Source organism: Pempheris klunzingeri, chromosome 7, assembly GCF_042242105.1.
Source record: "Pempheris klunzingeri isolate RE-2024b chromosome 7, fPemKlu1.hap1, whole genome shotgun sequence".
NCBI lineage: Eukaryota > Metazoa > Chordata > Actinopteri > Acropomatiformes > Pempheridae > Pempheris > Pempheris klunzingeri.
In genome coordinates this window covers 11,635,036-11,653,472 of record NC_092018.1, presented here as the reverse complement: position 1 = coordinate 11,653,472, position 18,437 = coordinate 11,635,036, and the positions used below count along the sequence as shown (strand labels likewise).

General features: G+C 40.2%; 1 protein-coding gene across 3 annotated transcripts in view; it reads right to left on the bottom strand.

The window, feature by feature from the left end:
- Positions 1-2,135: 2,135 nt before the first annotated feature.
- The window catches only part of LOC139204316 (transducin-like enhancer protein 4), a 32,791-nt gene continuing 16,489 nt past the window's right edge, over positions 2,136-18,437 (bottom strand). The window contains exons 7-20 of one of the 3 annotated variants that reach the window (XM_070834314.1): positions 17,451-17,652; positions 15,967-15,983; positions 10,903-11,025; positions 9,994-10,047; positions 9,762-9,914; positions 9,194-9,326; positions 8,748-8,935; positions 8,009-8,085; positions 7,668-7,917; positions 7,274-7,521; positions 6,242-6,389; positions 4,559-4,709; positions 3,400-3,476; positions 2,136-2,938 (exon numbers count right to left, since the gene is read on the bottom strand). In XM_070834314.1, the coding sequence (XP_070690415.1) occupies positions 2,831-2,938; positions 3,400-3,476; positions 4,559-4,709; positions 6,242-6,389; positions 7,274-7,521; positions 7,668-7,917; positions 8,009-8,085; positions 8,748-8,935; positions 9,194-9,326; positions 9,762-9,914; positions 9,994-10,047; positions 10,903-11,025; positions 15,967-15,983; positions 17,451-17,652 (1,929 nt within the window). In that variant the 3' untranslated portion in view covers positions 2,136-2,830. The remainder of the gene's footprint in view (positions 2,939-3,399; positions 3,477-4,558; positions 4,710-6,241; positions 6,390-7,273; positions 7,522-7,667; positions 7,918-8,008; positions 8,086-8,747; positions 8,936-9,193; positions 9,327-9,761; positions 9,915-9,993; positions 10,048-10,902; positions 11,026-15,966; positions 15,984-17,450; positions 17,653-18,437) is intronic. The other 2 variants (XM_070834315.1, XM_070834316.1) reach the window with 2 other exon arrangements.

Below are 18,437 nucleotides of genomic sequence, written 5' to 3'. Positions count from 1 at the left end.
AGAATGGTTTATTAGGTTAAATCTGCATTGCTCCCAAATCTCTCACTGCCGGGAGAGAATAATGCGTGCTTATGATGTATGCCAGTTTTATAAGATTTATCATTTTCTTTCAATTTGCTGGTTGATGTAAAACGCATCACCACCACTGTGCTACCATAGCAATGTCTGCACTGACCCTAGATATGAACACTCTGGTATATTGTGTAATACAAAGATTTACCTGGTGGCGATAGGCTTAATCAGCATTGTGTGAACGCATTTGGCGATGGCTTGGATATAACTGATGTTACATTTATATGTTAATGTCCTGCGTAAAGATTAGGGAAGGATTGTGTGAAGCAGGGACTTGCATCTCTGCCAATAACTACTGATGTGCTCTGTTTTTGGATGCATGTCTTCCTGTAGATAGGTGTCCTTGGGCCACGGGGTTGTCACTATGCAGCAGCTTGAAAGCAGAAAGAAAAATCACAGTGAAGAATACTTCAGCTCCAAAAACATCAGGTCAATGTCACCATGCTTTAAACAATCAGACTGAAACAGGAGTAGCCATGAATAGTGTATTTCACGTGCGTGTTTTCAGCAAAGCAGGTGAAATAAGACAGAGTTTGGTCCTGATTACTTCAAAGTGGACAACAGACAACTGATACAAACCGTACAGGATAATCTGCGTTACCGTTTGTGTTAATTTGGTGATAACTGGTCTATTTTTTTTTTTCTTTTCTAAAATCCATCCTTAAATGTTGCAAGATGTACACTCAAAAACAGTAATTTTTAAAAACCACTCCAACAGCAGAGTCCATTATGTTTCATCTCTGTGTACTTGAACACTCAGCCGGACGAAATGGAGTCAGAAGCGCAGCAGCATAAAGGCACTGTGTTATTTCTACAAGCCAACAGAGGGAATTCCAAGAGAAATCATGAGCATATCGCTGACCACTTGTTTTTCAGAATAGAGTCCAGAGGAGGTCCAAACAAAGACATCCAGGCAAGAAACGGAGGGCTGGTTGACCTCCAAACACCAATCAAACAGTTTTACTGAAGTCTGTCAGACAGAATCCAGTGAGCATCCAGAAGCGTCTGAACTGAGGGGGCAGAACCAAGTGCAAAGGTCAGACAGTAGTGAGGGCACTGAGGGCAGGTTTGTTTGTTCAATGTCCACAAAGTCAACACACACACACACACACACACACAAACACCCCAAGACCTCAAATTATCAGACAAAGAGAATATAAATAAAAATATTCAATTAACACATACAGTCGATAGAAAATAAATATCAAAAGTAACAGACAATAATTGCAGTTAAAGGAATAGTTAGACATTTTGGGAAATATGACATGCTGCTTTTCTTGCCAAGAGTAAAATGAGAAGATCGATACAACTCTTGTGTCCCAACGGTAAATATGACACAACAGCTGATCAGGTTAGCTTAGCATTAAGTAAGAAAACAAGGGGAAACAACTTAACTAGCTTGTCCAAAGTTAAAAAAAAAAAAAAATCTGCTAACTAGCATCTCTCTTCAGTTTACTAATCAACAAGGATTACCGTGTTTGTTTCATCCATACAAAAAGTATAAAAAAGTAGTGGTTTGATGGAGGGTTTTGTTGCCTGGTAACCATACAGAGACAACAAGGGGACAAGCTGCTAGTTGGCATATTTTGTCTGTGAGCAGAGCCAGGCTATCTGTTTCCTCCTGTTTCCAGTCTTTATGCTGAGCTAAGCTACTGTCTTCAGGCCGTAGCTTCTTATTTCGCATTCAGACATGAGAGTGGCATCAATCTTCTCACCTAACTCTGCCAGAAAGCCAATATGCTTTTAGAGCTATTACTTAAAGGATAAAACCACTGTTTTAATGTGGGGGCTGTTTGTTAGACTGTTTGTTAGCTTTGGTGGGAGTGATCATCCCACTGTCTTTTTTAAGGTGAAATAAAACTAAATAGCACTGAGAGGGTGGTAACTTTCCTCAAAATGTATCTTTATATTCAGCACAAAGTTTTTTTTCTCATGTGGAAGGCTGATTCTACTGAATTGGACAAATAAAACAAACAAAAAATGTGATATTAAAAAAAAAGGCAAATTTGGTATGAGGTATTAACATGTAAAAATAAGACATAACCAAAATCTAAAAATGAAAATACTGCTTTTAAAGCTCACATTAATAAGAGCTATTCAGCTCAATCAAATCATAGAAAACAATCGATTTTATGCAACTATCTTCAGGAAGTTGTTATTGAATAAAGCCTTGGATATACTTGTACTCAACCACATGTTAACGTGTGCACAATGGCGTATCCCGTGTCCCTTACGCAGTGAAGAATAAGGAATAAGGTTAGCAGCAGACTGCACCAACAGATGACAACAATGGCGTAAGTTTTGCGGCATACCCTTGTGAGCCCCTTTTTCTCATTAGATATTTACATTAACCCAATAGCAACCCTCAAGTGTTGACACTTTTAGTTAAGTGTGTTTATGTTGCAAAAAAAAACAAGTATAGCAGAGGTCTAAAAGTGAAAAGGAATGTTATCCGGGCAATGCTGCAGCAACAGCATCCTCTCCAGATTCAGTGCACATGAACATTCACTCCTCGCAACAACAACAACAACAACAAAAAGCCATTCAGTAAAAAAACAAAAATCTCTGTGCTTGGTTCTGCTTGTTCGTTTTGTTCCACGACCAGCTAAAAGTTCAATATGTCACTGTCAGAGAAAGACTCCTTCAGTTTGGATAGATCCATTCAAATCCATTTTATACACCTTAAAAATAGTACATTGGTGAAGGAGACGTTTCAGAGTGCCTGGATGGATGGCCTTGTCGTTTAATGACAACCATCCTAGTAGTTGACCTCGTAGACAGTCGCTTTCTTATCTCCTGACCCCGTCACAATGTACTTATCATCTATGGAGATGTCGCAGCTCAGCACTGAAGACGATTCCTTTGACTGCAAGGGGAAGAAAAATGGATGAAAATGTAAAAAGTACGCTTGTGACTGAAAAAAAAAAAAAAGGCCACGTTTTCACAGACAGGTGTTGAACAGAAAACTTGATGTGATTCATTTCCACAATATCTGGAAAAAGTACAGTGCAGTCACACACTTAGCCTATACTAAGGGGAATGTTTTTTTCTCGTCTTTTTTCGAGACATTCATGAATGCCTCATTCAAATGCTTGCAACCTTGATATATAATAAGCATGTGGCTACATTTTACTGTATTCAGCACCTCCTTTCGCTACCTGTCGTGTCTGCGATCGACAATTTCCAAACAGCCAGTGAGATGAAAGGTTTTTGATCTCTGGTTCGGAGATATTTCCATAAAATCTGTCACCTCCTGGCTATTAGACTTTACTGTATTTGGCCTCTTGGCTGTGTCTATGTTCTTGTGGGACATTTTCCAACACTTACCTGGAATATGCTGGCTCCATACGGGGTTCTCCATGCGTTGAGCAGATTGTCTTTTCCTGTGCTCACAAACCACTTCCCTGCAGAGGATGAAAAACTACATTAGGCCACATTAAGCTATAAACAGGTAGCATTAAACAACTATATCTTATACATATAGTGCCTTAATTATGGCTAAGATGGAGTGGTGACTGTAAAAAGGCGAACCAAGGGGAACACAGTGGAGTTCCTCTAAACCTTCCTTATAAACTGTGGGTGCAAGTAATTGCATGGACATCACGTAGGTGCAAGGCTAACGGTAAACAGCGTCAGTGAACGCCTGCACACTTGCTCCATGCTACAAAAGTTTAATCCTGACAATGTTTTGATCCTACTTGGATCTTCATCTGATCAAAGAATTGCTACCAAACTATGTGGTAAAATCCTTGAACTGTGCTATTGAACACCAGCCTCTCATTCCAACCACTGGAGGGCGAATTGATCTACATTTAGTGGACTAAATACGATTCCAGCACACAGCACTCAAATACCAAACTATGGGATAAACTTTGGCCTTTAAAGTTATAATGATGTAGAGATATTTTAAAATACCTAAAACACTATTATGATCCTGCATTAATTGGCCACAACACCATGATGACATAAAGTGGTGGTTTCAAAACAAAACAATAGTTCATTGTAATCAAAATTTTAACACTGGGTGATGACAATGTATCATCTATTTGTATGATTCATACCGATGCTTCACCTTAACACTTTTACTAAACCTAAGTTGGCTGATTCAGACTCATCCAGAAGTCTTAATCTTCACTGACAAAAGCTCATTATTGGATTGGGCTTTTATGTCTTGTAGATTGGTCGAGCAGGGCTTCTCATTGTGCAATGCCTCTCTCTGAAAATCAAAAAACTGTCCTTAATTTACTTAATTTACATTTTCAATTTGGTCATCATATTTATGCATCTTTAGCAAACAAACCTGCCGCACCTCATTTAATCACATTCCCATTTCCTGTACTTACCCTGCAGCAATATAAAACTGCAAGTCAAAGTCAATTTCCCCAAGACACAGTATATACTGTATTTTTGAAGTACATACTTTCTTTTCCTTCCTCTCCTCGATAATATTAGTAGGTAATCAACAAACACATTTGTTGATTCTTACCACAGTGAGCAAATCTGAGCGAGAGCACGCAGCTTTCATGCAGGTGGAGCTGGTACTTGTCAGGTTTGGTGACATGAAGGACCTCCACGTTATTGTTCTCCATCCCCACTGCCAGCCACTCTCCTGTTGGACAGTATCCCAGAGAGAAGATCTGCAGGGAAACCCAGCAGTTACAGCAGTTATGTCCCTTATAGTTTATATAAATATAATACATAATCACCTCTTATATTCGTCCGCTCCCTTTCTCAGCGCACGAGGACTGTGTTTGTCTGTGGGGGTGGGAATTGATATGTACGGATGCTGGCAAAAGTCTACTGTATAGCTCTTCTACACAATCATAAACATTACAGCCCCTGATACATTAAACTGTCCAAACAGGCGGTTGTTTCCATCGCCAAAATCGTATTACGAATTCAATGCTTCTGCCAGCAGGACTGTTGGAAAAAGTTATTACACTTCATCACGAAATGAGGTGCATGAATGATTCAGTCATTTCCCAATTTTTGGAAATAGATCTCAACAACATTTTTCCACACGACAAAGAGCAAAAAAACATACAGAGATTTCATTTATTTGCCAAATAGGTGATGTTCAATTAGCTAAAGCTGTTTTTTGAGAGGTTGGTGGAGTCACAGCAGATATTATTGGATAGCATAAGCACTCTATTAGCCATGTCTCTCCCTGTCAGCCCTGCCCTCAGTGAGCTCTCTTTAATACACACTCACCTCCTCCTGTGCACACTGAGATTGTGAAATGGGTCTTTTCAGGAAAAATTGCAGTAATGGGCTATTATTGCTGCTCTTCTCTTCCCTTGAAAAAACTGAATTCTGCCCAATAACTGCCAGTGTTATTAGTGTTAAGGGTATTTGAGCACAGGGCAGGAAACCAGAGCTCAGTCCTGCCTTTATTGTGGGTTAATTGTTCTGAACTGGGCTTGTAAATTACAGCAATAAATCGAAGCCCTACAGTGAAATCAGACATGCTACAAATGGCAGTGACTCGTCCTGAGATGGTGCATTTCACTTTAACCACAGAATAATAATATAAAGTTCAGTGTAAAACCAAACCTGTTTGCAACTTAAACCAGCAAAGTGATAGAGGGACTGAAGAAATACCACACTACATCTACGCACTATGAACCGCACAGATATTTAGTGTACAGACAGTGACATTACCAGCTCCTAATGCCCTAACGCTGTTGTAGGAGTAGTTGCACCACTGACACTTGTGTCCTCAGATATCAGCATAACTATAATACCAGGGCCAGTGTGGATTCATGTTAAATGCCTCCAGTGAATAATGTAGACTGAAGTTCCCTTTTTAACACCGGTGCCATGTTATGGAACAGCCTTCCTCTACATATCAAGTCTTAAAATCTGAGAGGAACTTGTAGATGTCAGGTTAGGAGTTTTCTATGGAACAGGGCAACAGATTTGAAATGAAATTTGCAATTGTGATTTTAGTTGTCTTTGTCTTCTAAAAATCTTGGGACCATGTTGGATGTAAGAGTTTTAAACATGTCATCTGGTATTGACCTGCTCTATATGAAAAATGTCCTGAGATAATGTTTGTTATTAATTGACACTATATAAATAAAAATTGATTGATAATCCATACACAAAATCAATCATTAAATCAACCAATAGAAAGGGAATGGCTGTACGTGTGAAGTGTCTTGTGTACCTGGGAGGTGAAGTCGTGCTGCTGCAGCTGCCGTCCCTCTCTCAGGTCCCAGGACCGCACGGTGTTATCCAGGCCCCCAGTCCACAGCTTGGTCCCATCATTAGAGATGTCTATGCAGCTGGCTCCGTCGGTGTGGCCCTGGAACTGCCTGCAGAAAAGCACAAAGCCAGATAAAACCCAAACCCAACAGCAGAGTGATCATCAAATCAAACAGCACATATGAACGTGTGTATGTCTTGGAGAGAGGAGACCCTCTTAGGATAGCGACAGGAAAGAAGGTGTCTTTAGTTTCAGTTTTAGTGTCAGCACCCTGTGCCAGTTTGTAGGTGAACTTGAATTGAATTTTGTGAATTTTGGAGGCACAACAAAGCACAAAATGAACAAACTACAGACCGATTAGAAATGATCAAGTGATTAACATATCTTCTGTTGGCTTCTCACAGTACAACTTATCAGTTGTACTCAAAAGAACCTCACCAATTTAATAGTAAAAGGTAAAGAACACTAATTTGTAATTCTATTAAAGTTAAAGTCAAGATTTGAGGTAGCTATTACTTGTCTTTTCACACACACATATTAAAAATTAAACGGGGGATGTTAAAAATCTTTTTTGGAATAAAATGCACAAGGAGAGTAAAAAAAAAGATTTATACCAATATTCCAACAATATTCCCAGTATTCATAAAGATGTACATAGATTATGTAAGAAAAACAAAAAAAAACGAAATATTACACTTGCAGTAAATGAAAAACAGTATACACAAGTTTTAGTGGGATACATTTTCTTTTGGGTTTAAAAGCTAATGACATATCATACAGGTGACAGTCTTTCAAAGTATGTTAAATTGTGGACTGAGAAGTTGGTGAACTCATGGTTAGATGTCATTAGTTGTTGTAGCTACATTCAGTTTAATTGTATGAGGCTCTGACGACTGGTTTTAAGTCGGTAAGACCTTCAAAATAATGGTAATTTAAGCCATTTGGTTCAGCACTAATCAAAACCCTCACGAATCGCCCTCCCCAGCTCCATACCTAACCAGAGTCTGGTTGTGCAGATCCCAGACGGCAATGTTTCCGTCGGAGCAGCAGGAAAAGCAGACCTTGGAGTCGGGGCTGATGGCCAGAGCATAACACGCGGGTGCTGATGAGGTTAGCTCAGCTTTGATTCTTGGAGTCGGTGTAGCCAAATCCCAGATTGACAAAGTACTCGCCTCGCCCCCAACGATGAGAGTCCGACCATCCGGAAGTAGCCGACAAGAACGGATGTAGTTATCTCTGTTCTGATGTGACAGACGCACAGAAGTACTTTTTTTAAAGGTGTCATTAAACCGGTATCCATGCACAAACTGGTTGCTGTAAGCAGGTATTAAAGGCAAAACAAATGTATTTTTAGCATATGAAGTAAGGGCCACTGCAGTGCACTCACAAGGCAGTCCAGCTGGGATACAGGGGTCTTGTTGCCCGGGTGACTGATGTCCCACACCTTGACGCAGCCCTTGCCGCCAGTGTAGACATGACGCGTCGGGTTACTGATGGTGACAGCACACACCACCTCCCCGTGGCTGAGGGTATTGATCTGTCGTGCGTGGCGTGGAATGCCAGGGCCGATCAGCGAATCCGGAGGAAAAGGCACGGGCTGCATTTGTCCATCAGCGCTCACATGAAAGGAGTAGGCTCTGAAGGAAAGAAAAGAGTCATGTAGAGTGTACAAAAGGGTGGTGAGAGAACAGAGGTGGGGATATAGTGAAAGGTAAATGTATAACATACGGTTTTCCACCAGGAATGCCTGACAGGTTGGGAGGAAGGCCAGGGACACGTATGTGGTGATGAGGATCAAATCCCACCTAATGGATATGAGAAATACAGTTTGGAAACAGGTAAACCGTAAACAGTGCTTCTTTTGCAAAAGCTAATCTGGTTGCAGGAATCATGTTTGAATAAGAATTAATCTTTTAAAACAAGACATGAACTGGCCTTTGCAGTTTGCATATAGTATGTCCTGAATGATCTTTTCTGTGTTAGGTGCACCATAAACTACAGAGCAGCCACACTATTAGGCAGGTCAAAAGATGTCTTGGTATCTAGGATAGCACCTGCTCTTAAAGATTTCTTTTAGAAGGTAGAATTGTTTTTTTTCAAGAGCATTTAAATGACAACATTTCAATGTGAAGTCAAAACTGAAATTAAGTTACTGAAATGCTTTTGAATTACCAATTATATCCAGGCATCTTTTTTAGATATTTGTCAGCTCAGAGCACTTCTTCTCATTGCACATGTCGTGTCATAAAATCACATTTAAATAAATATTAACTGCAATAAGCTGTGGCAGCAGTAGGTACATTATTTGAATGCCTAAACATCACAGGAATTGTATGATTTTGGTTTATTTCGCCAAAGTTGTTTACCAGTCCTTGTCAGCCGAAACTTGAAGTTAAATCCATAAACCAACTGAGTATGTTTGTATGCATGTATACATATGCATATACATTTGTGCGTGTTTTAGTACCACTTGTGTGCGTCCATAAGCTGCCACTGCAGCAGCAGCCACCGCGCTCATCTGTGGTGAAATGTTATGCAGTCCGGTGTAGGCGGCTCCTGCTGCGCTCAGCTCTCCGTTCATACCCGGGTGGGGAACCATTCCAAACGGACTGGGGTACGAGCAGGGCACTGCCAACGGCGTACGGAGACCCGAAGCTACAAGACAACAACACTGATATTAGTTGTGACATTTGAATCTGAGGTTAGATGGCTTATTTTATCTGTGTGCTGATGTTAGTGAGAGGGTAAGTTGTATTTATACATTTCAGGTAGTGTAGCAGTTCAGTTTACACAGCCACCGTATCTGGAATTTGACAGGACAGCTATCACGTATATTCAAGTTTCTTACAGATTCATAAGCACTTAATCACGGATGGAAGCAGAGAAGCTTTGCATTCTGTTTGCAGCACTCACCCAGCGTCTCCACTCCTGACGGTTTACTGGGTACAGTCCTCAGGCCCGGGGTGGAGGTGCTGCTGGGTGTCGGAGCATCAGAGCGGGATGTGGGGGTGCTGGACTTGGACACAGGCGTTGTGGATTTCTCATTCTACAACACAAAAGCAGCAAAGTAGTCTAAATCACACTAGTCCAAACGCTGACCATCTTTCTGCAGATGGATTTTAGAAAAAACACACACATGCTGCCCTAATTTAACAGCAGAGCAGAAACACTTAAATAATAAAGGAACCATTCATGCTTTGACTGAATGTATGACTCATAAAAGTGATTCTGTAAAAATGGATTAAGTGTTGTTAAATGCAGCTGATATAATCCAGCATTTGTCACCTCGGTTTTGTATTTTGCTAATGGTTTGTCATCATCTGACCAACAAGAATTGGGTTTTTTTTAACACAAAACCTTAATTCTCCTCTATACCTTAATTACAATGATTACATTTTTATGAATGCCTAAAAATAGAAAAAATACCCTGAGAAACTATGAAAAAGAAGATCAGAAGGTTAAAATTACCCAAATGACTCACCAAATTAATCTCTTTGGATTTGGATGAAGGTGTGCTGCTGGAGGAGGCGATGGAGGAAGGACTCAGCGGAGCATCCTTCTTCGACAGGCGGCGCTTGTCCAATCCGTTCTCCCGAGGCGAGTGGGCAGGACTTCCTCGAGGAGACGCAGGATCCTGCGGTAGGTGAGCACAGACAAAGATGAGATTTCTTTTTTTCTGATAAGATAACACAAAAGACGCCGTGCTGCTGTACCTCATTCGAGACATCCACGACCAAGTTGTCATCACTCTTTTCCCCATCACTTTCCTGGCATGGACACACAGAAAACACACTTGACGCATACATTTTAGAAAAATGGTTGTGCTACATTTACACAAACTAGTAAATGTATAAAAATTGCATTTCATGTGCTTAGTATTTTGATTTATAGTTGGATAAAGTTGCTGGACTTAAAGGGGTGGAAAATTTCTGCTGTATGTCCACTGAGGTGACCGAGGCCAGAAAAACATGAAACAAACCTAAACAGATAACAATGGCTTTTAATAAAATTTAATGTCCCATCCATTTGATAAATATTCATGAAATAGAAATTACACATTTAGTCATAAAAAGTGTAATCATAAAATCAATGATTTAATTAATGCTCTGAGAGAAGACCATAAACACTACTTTAATCATTCCTCTGGTATCACTCCTTTTGTATTTTTACATGTTTTAATTATCAGATAAAAGTGGCTTGAGTGGTTCCATTATGTCGCATCCAGATGGCTCATTTGGCTCAAGCACAAGCCATAAACTGCAACATAACGAGTTCAAACCCCGATATGACCTTTGCCATGTCAGGTCTCTCTCTCACTGTGTTTCTATTGCCACCTGTTCTAAAACAAAAACAAAAAAATCTGGGTTTGAATACGGCTCATGCGTAATAACTTCACATACTGTCTGTCAGGCCACCTCTGTTTTACTAATTTCCTTTTTTCTCTAAAATGGTGAATTTTATATATTATTTGAGGCCAGACTCAATTCTGAAGTGCTGCTGAGTGGTTATGATGCTATACAAAAGAATCAAATGAGGGAATTCTGCCTTTATGTTCAGAAATAACAAGGTTGAATAAAAAATATACTTGTCAAGTCAGAAAGGTAAGATTTCTGTTCGCTCACATAGCGTGTAGAGGCCAACTCCTTATCATCCGTCTTCTGTTTCTTGCTTTCGGAGGAGTAGTCGCTTGAACTCCGGTGCTTCTCTCCGGTCCGAAAACTGGCCGAGGGAGACACAGAGGAGCTCTGGGGGAAACAACAATTGCATATTTAAAAGGGGATGAAAATACTCTCATTTTAAAAGACATGGGATGTGTCTAAAAATTTCCGCGAAATGAACAGACTCTTTAACTGCACCAATTACCATATTGTACATTCATGCTGTGTGTACATTTAAATACACTGTAACCTTCATCTCTTTATCTGTATGTATTCGAAGCTGTTGTAAAGAAGTTCTTCAAACAGTTTTTCTTGAACTACTTTCCACAAAAGAGACAGTTGAATCTTTCAAATTTAAGCAAGAAGCAAAACCCATGAACAAAAATCCATTCACCTCCTTTTTATAGCTTGAACCAAGCCTTTAATACAAAAATTACGTTGAATTGAGTACTGTCAGTCAAAAGGAAACGGGGCCCACGGGCTCTTAGGCGAAATCATTATTTATTTTTCGATTGGCATTGGCCAACTACTTTATAACTTACAATTTAAAAATATCCAATGAGAACCTGAGAACCTGGGAACAGAAAGACACAATTGAGGAAATGAAACATTAAGGTTTAAGATGGCTCAGACGTGAGCTTCAAAAGTCCCCTGGGTGGATCCCTAAAGTGGCTCTCAAATGAATGCAGTCTGAGAAAAGCCGAGCTAAGACGACCTGGCAAAGAACTGTGGAGGCTGAGCTGAGGGAGATGGGCCTTTCCTGATAGGCTGAGGAAAGTAACTGATATGTTACGCCCCAGACTGGGTGAAAAGCAGCAGTAAGCGACAACTTAAACACTGCAAATCTTTAGAGTGTGTCAAGACTTCTACTTTGAGCTAAATTAGGACACATCTGGCAATAAGCATGCAGCCAGACAGAAATGCAAACAGCGCAAACACAAAATGACTTGCGATCCACTCCACAGCTGGATTTACACGTCTCCTTAAAAACTCCTTTGCCTGTCAAAACCATTTCATTTTCACTGTATCATACAATAGCAAAGCAGTGCTGCATCCTTGGCAGTTTGACTACGCCATCATGGCTTGAGCCGAGCAGCATTATTTTGGAACTGGAAAGAAGGGGAGTCACTCCATTGATGTCTCTCTTTCCTTAATCAAATATGGCATCCTTTAAATACCATCACTGAAGGATTAATCCTCTTTGAGAAGCAAAGATCAAAATAAGGTCAACTAAACATTTCCTCTCTTGCTCTGCCTGTCCCTGCCGATCTCTCCCCACCCGCCCCTCCATCTCTCTCATTGGGAGGCGCTCCTTACCCGGCAGACGACGGACAGAGAGAAGAAAAATAAAGCAGGACCTTTAACTCGACCTTTCCACTAACTCACGCTTGTAACCTTTCCACTGCCCTTTGCCGTGCTGAAAGTGTTGATGACAAAGATTCTGTGGGGGTGGAGTGAGGTTTGGTGCATGCATGTGTGTGTGTGTCTGTGGTTGGGCAGCACTTGTACCTGTTTACATTTTAGTACTGCGTATGTGCAAACAATGTTGAGATGTCAGTGCGCGTAGGTGTGTGTCTCCTCTTAAATGAGACAGAGCAGATTGAGCTCCTCTCTCTCTCGCTCTTTCCAGACTGATTAGGTTAATTAGCCTGCAAATTAGCTCTTTCAAAAACATCAAGGCAAATTAATTTTGCTGCAGAGACAAATGAAGGCTCTGCTGGCAGTACAAGCATTGTGTGTGTGAAGAACGGTGTGGTGTTGTGTGCTGGGTGAAAGTATTCATTTACCAGCACATCATAATTATATTTACGTCCCATTTCAAATTGATTCTGCAAACCTGGAACCTGTTTTTTGCTCAATTTCAGTTTTGCAAACAGTCCAACTCTTCGGTGCCTCTCTAGTAATGAGCAATCCTCAAGGTGAATGTTTGGGACGCATAACAGATTAAAAAGAAATTAGAGGGGCGTAAAAATACAAATTCAATTGGCTGCTTCTAAACCTGTGGCCATTAAAGGGGATTTCAACATCATCGTGATAATATTCTCTACTTTTACGGTGTAGTTTTGTTATAAGCACAAGTATTTTTATCTATATAGGGAAGTATCACTGACAGTAATTTTTTTTTTTTACGAACTTCCTGCTCACACTCACACAGTTCACACCTGGAAGCTGCCTGATCTGAAGGGCTTTGAGCAGCTCCACAGGAGCCACTGGGGGTTACAAACCTTGCACAGCAGCACCTCAGTCCAGGTTCTGAGAGAATTGCTTTCACTTTCAGTTTCACTTTCACCCAGGTTTATCCCAAGTGAGGATTGTCCCGGCATTTCTCTGTTCACAAGCTCACCTTTCTTTATTTCAGCTACCATGAGACCACAAAAATGCTAAAAGAAAACATGGTGAAGGGTTTCTGTATAAATATTGACCAAAAGATCCAGTTGTTTCTGCTGTTTCCAAGGTCAGTACTGCTGTCTAAACCCCAGCTTTGGTACCAACATGGATGACAAAGCTGAGAAATGTGAACATTTCCATTTCCATGTGAACAAGACAAAAATACGGTTAGAACTCTCCACAATAGCGTTGGAATGGGCTTTGTAGTGTGTTGTTTTTTTAGATGCACAATCATTTATGTGCATTCAGGGCAAATTTATACAATACATTCTGTTAAACTGTATTATCAGTCCCTGTTATTGTATATTAAGTCTTTTCTTTGCTTCTCTTCCTTCTTCTCTTCTACCTTCCCTGTTTTCCCTTTATTTCTAAGCACCTTTCTCTCACTACCTCCCAAAAATGACAGCTCTGTTCATACCAAAAAAAAAACCTTTTTACCTCTGGTTTCAAGTCTGTTGGTTTAATCTACCACCTCTGATCCTTCTGTTCGACTCAATTTGCTTCTTATTCTGTAGCCAACACAGCATGGAAGGCCCGACTGTGCACTGTAAACAGACTTTTTAAAAACAGCATCCCAACCTTAACAAAGTGACAGACAGCAGCTGTAAACCTCGTTAACCAGTGAAAAACCCAAGACAATAAAAAAGCACGAAAAAGAAGTCTGATGGCCACTGCAGCGATCGTGCTAATGACAAGCTGCATTTTATTTACTTTCAACAGGTGATTGATTCTAAAGGTCAGTCTTAACCTGAAAGTGGCCTCATTAGGAATCCATTTCCCATCTTACTTCTAAACATACAGCACATAATCAAGGTCGCAGACTTTGATAAGTGTGTTTTTGCTTGTGGGATTATATTTAAGGTCAATCCATTTTCCAAAAAATCTGTTATCTATCTTTTAATTGCTGCTACTCCAAACCCACGCATCTCCTTTCATCACATAGTGGACTGAAAAGGGAACATTACAAATACCCCCCTCAAAAAAAGAAAAAATCAATGTCATGGCACTAAACAAACGATTAGCTCCATTTGACAAGTGCAGCGACTGGCCTGAGGAGGTGCAGTCCTTTAACACAACACGACTACATAATTGACTGCCTGTATTGGCAACAATAAATATGCGGACACACATGTATGTCCTCACCCACATACCTTTATCTGTGTGTGAGGTGCTGATGCCAAGGACATTAAGGCACAGATGTTCAAGCAATTCATACACACTGTACCCTGTGAACTGTTGCCAAGGCAACTGTAGACCACTGAGGGGGCTTATTGGTTTCATGAAGTGACTGTTGGCCGTGTGTGTGTGTGTGCGTGCATGCGTGCGTGCGTGCGTGTGTGTGTGTGTGTGTGTTCTCACAGGGCGCTAATGAAAGGCATTCATCATTCTGGTCTCTCTATCTTTACCACCGATTTCTGACGACCTCACACACACATACACACATAAACACACAGACATGGGTACACATGCAGCACACATACACACATGCACGCTGCTAATCGCTCCCATCATGGTGCTTACAGCTTTGAATTTGTGTGTGTGGAGGAGGATATACTACATGGGGGGCAGGAGATAACATATTAAACATTCCTCCTGTCTCCACCTACTCCAAAACACCAGAGAACACACACAACAAGCTAAAGTCATGTTTGTGTGTCCATACGTGTGTGTGTGTGTGTGTGTGAGTTCGGGCGACTGGAATAAAGAAATGCTAATCTGCTCATTGAGTATTCAACAAACCAAATGTTTGCCTTGGGAAAAAAGCTCCACTTAAGGGACTAATTACTACAAGTGTTGGATGTAATGTTGCTCTGCTGCCTCTGTTTGCTCCCTCCTTCCTTCACTAGTCAGACGTGTGCTTTTCTTCGCTCATCTTGGGGTTTCTTTTTCACTCACTTAGTCTTTCTTTCCTCTTTGTCTCCATTAGTCAGAATGTTTTAAAAAACATAATTTTATTAGAGTGAATGTGGGATACATAAATGACGAGTGGATGCTAAAATCTTCTGATCAATTATGGCAGTAAAGATTCTGATCATTATTACATAATCATAAAGTAATGAGCTACCTTTAAATTTTGCTAAATATGTATCTACATTTTTTATGCGATAACTGGTGTTAAAATATGAATTAGGGAACCTCAAATAAGTTTTAAATCAAAGTACGTGATATTTAACATCTAAAACACCTTTAAAGATAGTGATAGATATCTGCTCTCTGAATGTGCACTTTGACTTTGTAACAAACAAGTTGAAAAAACAATTTGCTAAAATGTGGAAAAGCATATGCCAAGAAATGATTACCTCACCATATATATCATAACGTGCGGACTGATAAATTGACTTTCTGTTCAATTTTTCCTTCATAGTTAACACAGTTTTGGCCTGAGAAGCCTGAGAGTATCATATCAGTCTCACTTCATGTTTTTTTGATGTGATATCATATATTAGTCTTCAGCCATTAGCAGGTGTGTTGTTATTTTTTTCTCCTTTTAACTGTGTTGCAGGTTGTGTCACCTCATAAAAAATTGCAGATATATTGTGGACATAAAAAATCTTTATGAAGCTAAGTCGAGTGAGAAGAAATGAGACTATGCAGCAAACACACCAGTCTGTAATAGAGAGAACAGAAGGAAGGACTTACCTTGACCGAGTCTCTGTCTGAGGAGGCGGAGGGCGAGAGACAGAAAAAAATGACTGATTAAGGCGGTTAATGTCTTAGCAACGAGCACAATAATGACAGACAGACCCAAACCCACACATACACAGAGCAAGAGAGAGAGGAAGAAATACGGCTGGAGATGGATTGACATTGTTATGAATAACATTACCTACCTTAACCTTAACGCCAGCTGAGACTATAAGTAAATTACCAGCTGGCTTTCAGTATGTTAAGTGAAATGTTATGATGGGAAACAAAGCAGACACACATGTTTACACAGGCCTAAATACAGTGTCCCAGCAGCGCCATCATTCACACTACAAACGAAGGCACACTATGGACTGCAGCAGCTGCTGGAGCAACAGCAAACATTTAGAAAAGTTTAAACATGGTTGTCAACCAACTCTGGAATCACTCAAGGAATTTTGCTGAAGGCTGCTCAAAGCCTTCAAAACGTCACAAGATGACATGAGGTCACATTCCCTACAGTACACTCTTCTTAGCAAAGGAAGAAACTGCACAAAGTCACAAAAGAATGCATTTAAAGAGATGAAGAAGACAATTAAAGAAAGCAGTTATTGCCTACATACACACCCATTCACAGGAACTCAGCTAGAGATGGAATTGGATTGTTATTGATTGTGCTCCTAATGTGGGCAAGTATTACCTGAGTTAGCAGCTGTTAGCTTTACTGCAGCTACAGGGCAAGGTTAACTGCTCTACTGCACTGTAAAAACACTCACATGCTGCAACACAGTAATTAAGGGCTGGCACACCCTGTTTCTGTCACACACACACACACAGTCTCTATGTACTGTAATTAAATGCTTGAGCTCAAAGTCAGCTCGGAGAAGAAATAGAGGCGTTCTGCATGTACAAGAGAAAAGAGGCATCATGGTGGTTGTGTATCGCTCCTTATTAGTCCCATTAAAATGGCTTAATGACAAATCAGATTTTAATTGCTTTAACTGCTGTTCATTCACTGTACTAACAATTAAGCATCAGCCAGTGCAAGTGGTGGTATAATTCATAAATTTGACTGAATATTCCAGACATGTAAAATTAGTTTGGGATCATTAGCTGAACAAAAGACAAAAAAGCTTCAGTATTTATGTCTATTAAACACACTGAGCATCTGTTCATTAAACAGCACAAGTTTGTGCAAGTAAACTGAAATTGTAAAGACTTATAGCAATCTAATAAAGATCTAATTTTTTAATATGATGCATAATAGAAAAACATAAGATAAAATGAAGCGTGGCACAACAAGTTAGTAAAGATTTATATATGCCCCTCTCATGTATTTTAATCACTCCTAGATGAAACTGTGAAGTAGAATTACAAGAGATTTTTGTATTAAATAAAAATGAAGGAAGTAACCAAGCAAGAACAAAGCCTGCACACACACAGACATAAGCACACCAATACCGACTGGACTATACACACACATGCAGACCGGCCTTTACCTCTGGGGTGCTCACTGTTGTTGTCGTGGTGTTTCCTCTCGTCTTTGAGCGGCAGCTGGTGGCTCAGGGCGGAGGACAGGGCCAGCAGGCTGGCAGTACCAGCCCCGGGTGGCAGGGGGGGCTGGAGGCCCGTTGGGTGCGGCGTGAGTGGGATGGGGATGGCGTGGCCGTGGGAGAGGTGCTGAGCCTGGAGCTGCTGCTGCTGAACCACACACAGATATAATGATGACTGTGATGCTACATTCTGATCTGAAACATGGTAGAAGACAAATAAGAGGCTGACGTTGAGAAAATGACATGCAGGAGAACAGAGAAGAGGAAGGGACGAAATCAGAGCCAGGAAGGGAAAAACATACCAAACATATAATACCTGCAACATCTAGAGCCTGACCAGAGCCACAGAAAAGTAAAACTTGAATGAAAATTCTCACTTACTGCTGCTATATTTATTTACAATGTTTTAGTGTGCTCCTGATGAAATCAGCACTAAAAATAAATAAATATAAATTTTGCAGTTGAAAAATAAACCGTGTTCTCCGGTGGACACACCAAACTGTGTCTAAATTACCTCAAACGTACAATATCTTTGGCATTCTGTGTTACAATTTCTTGTTACTTATCGGTCTCTCTCTCTCTCTCTCTCTCTCTATATATATATATATATATATATATATATATGTATATATATATATGCACTATGTCGATGTACATCAACGGCTCTAAACCCACTTCAGAAAGCAATCAACAGGTGCTTTATGGAAATACTAAAACACAAGACGCTCTAGTGTGATGAACAAATACTGAAATGTTGATTTTTTTTTTTACATTGTAAGTCTCCATAGTTAAAATCTGACCCCGTATTCTATCAAAAATTTATTGATCTGGAAAATATTGGCCACTCTACTCAACTCTAGTGAATGGAAAAGGTAGAAATAGGTCAAACTCATCTTTCTAGTTGTCGATTCATGTTGTCGTTCTCTTTTACTC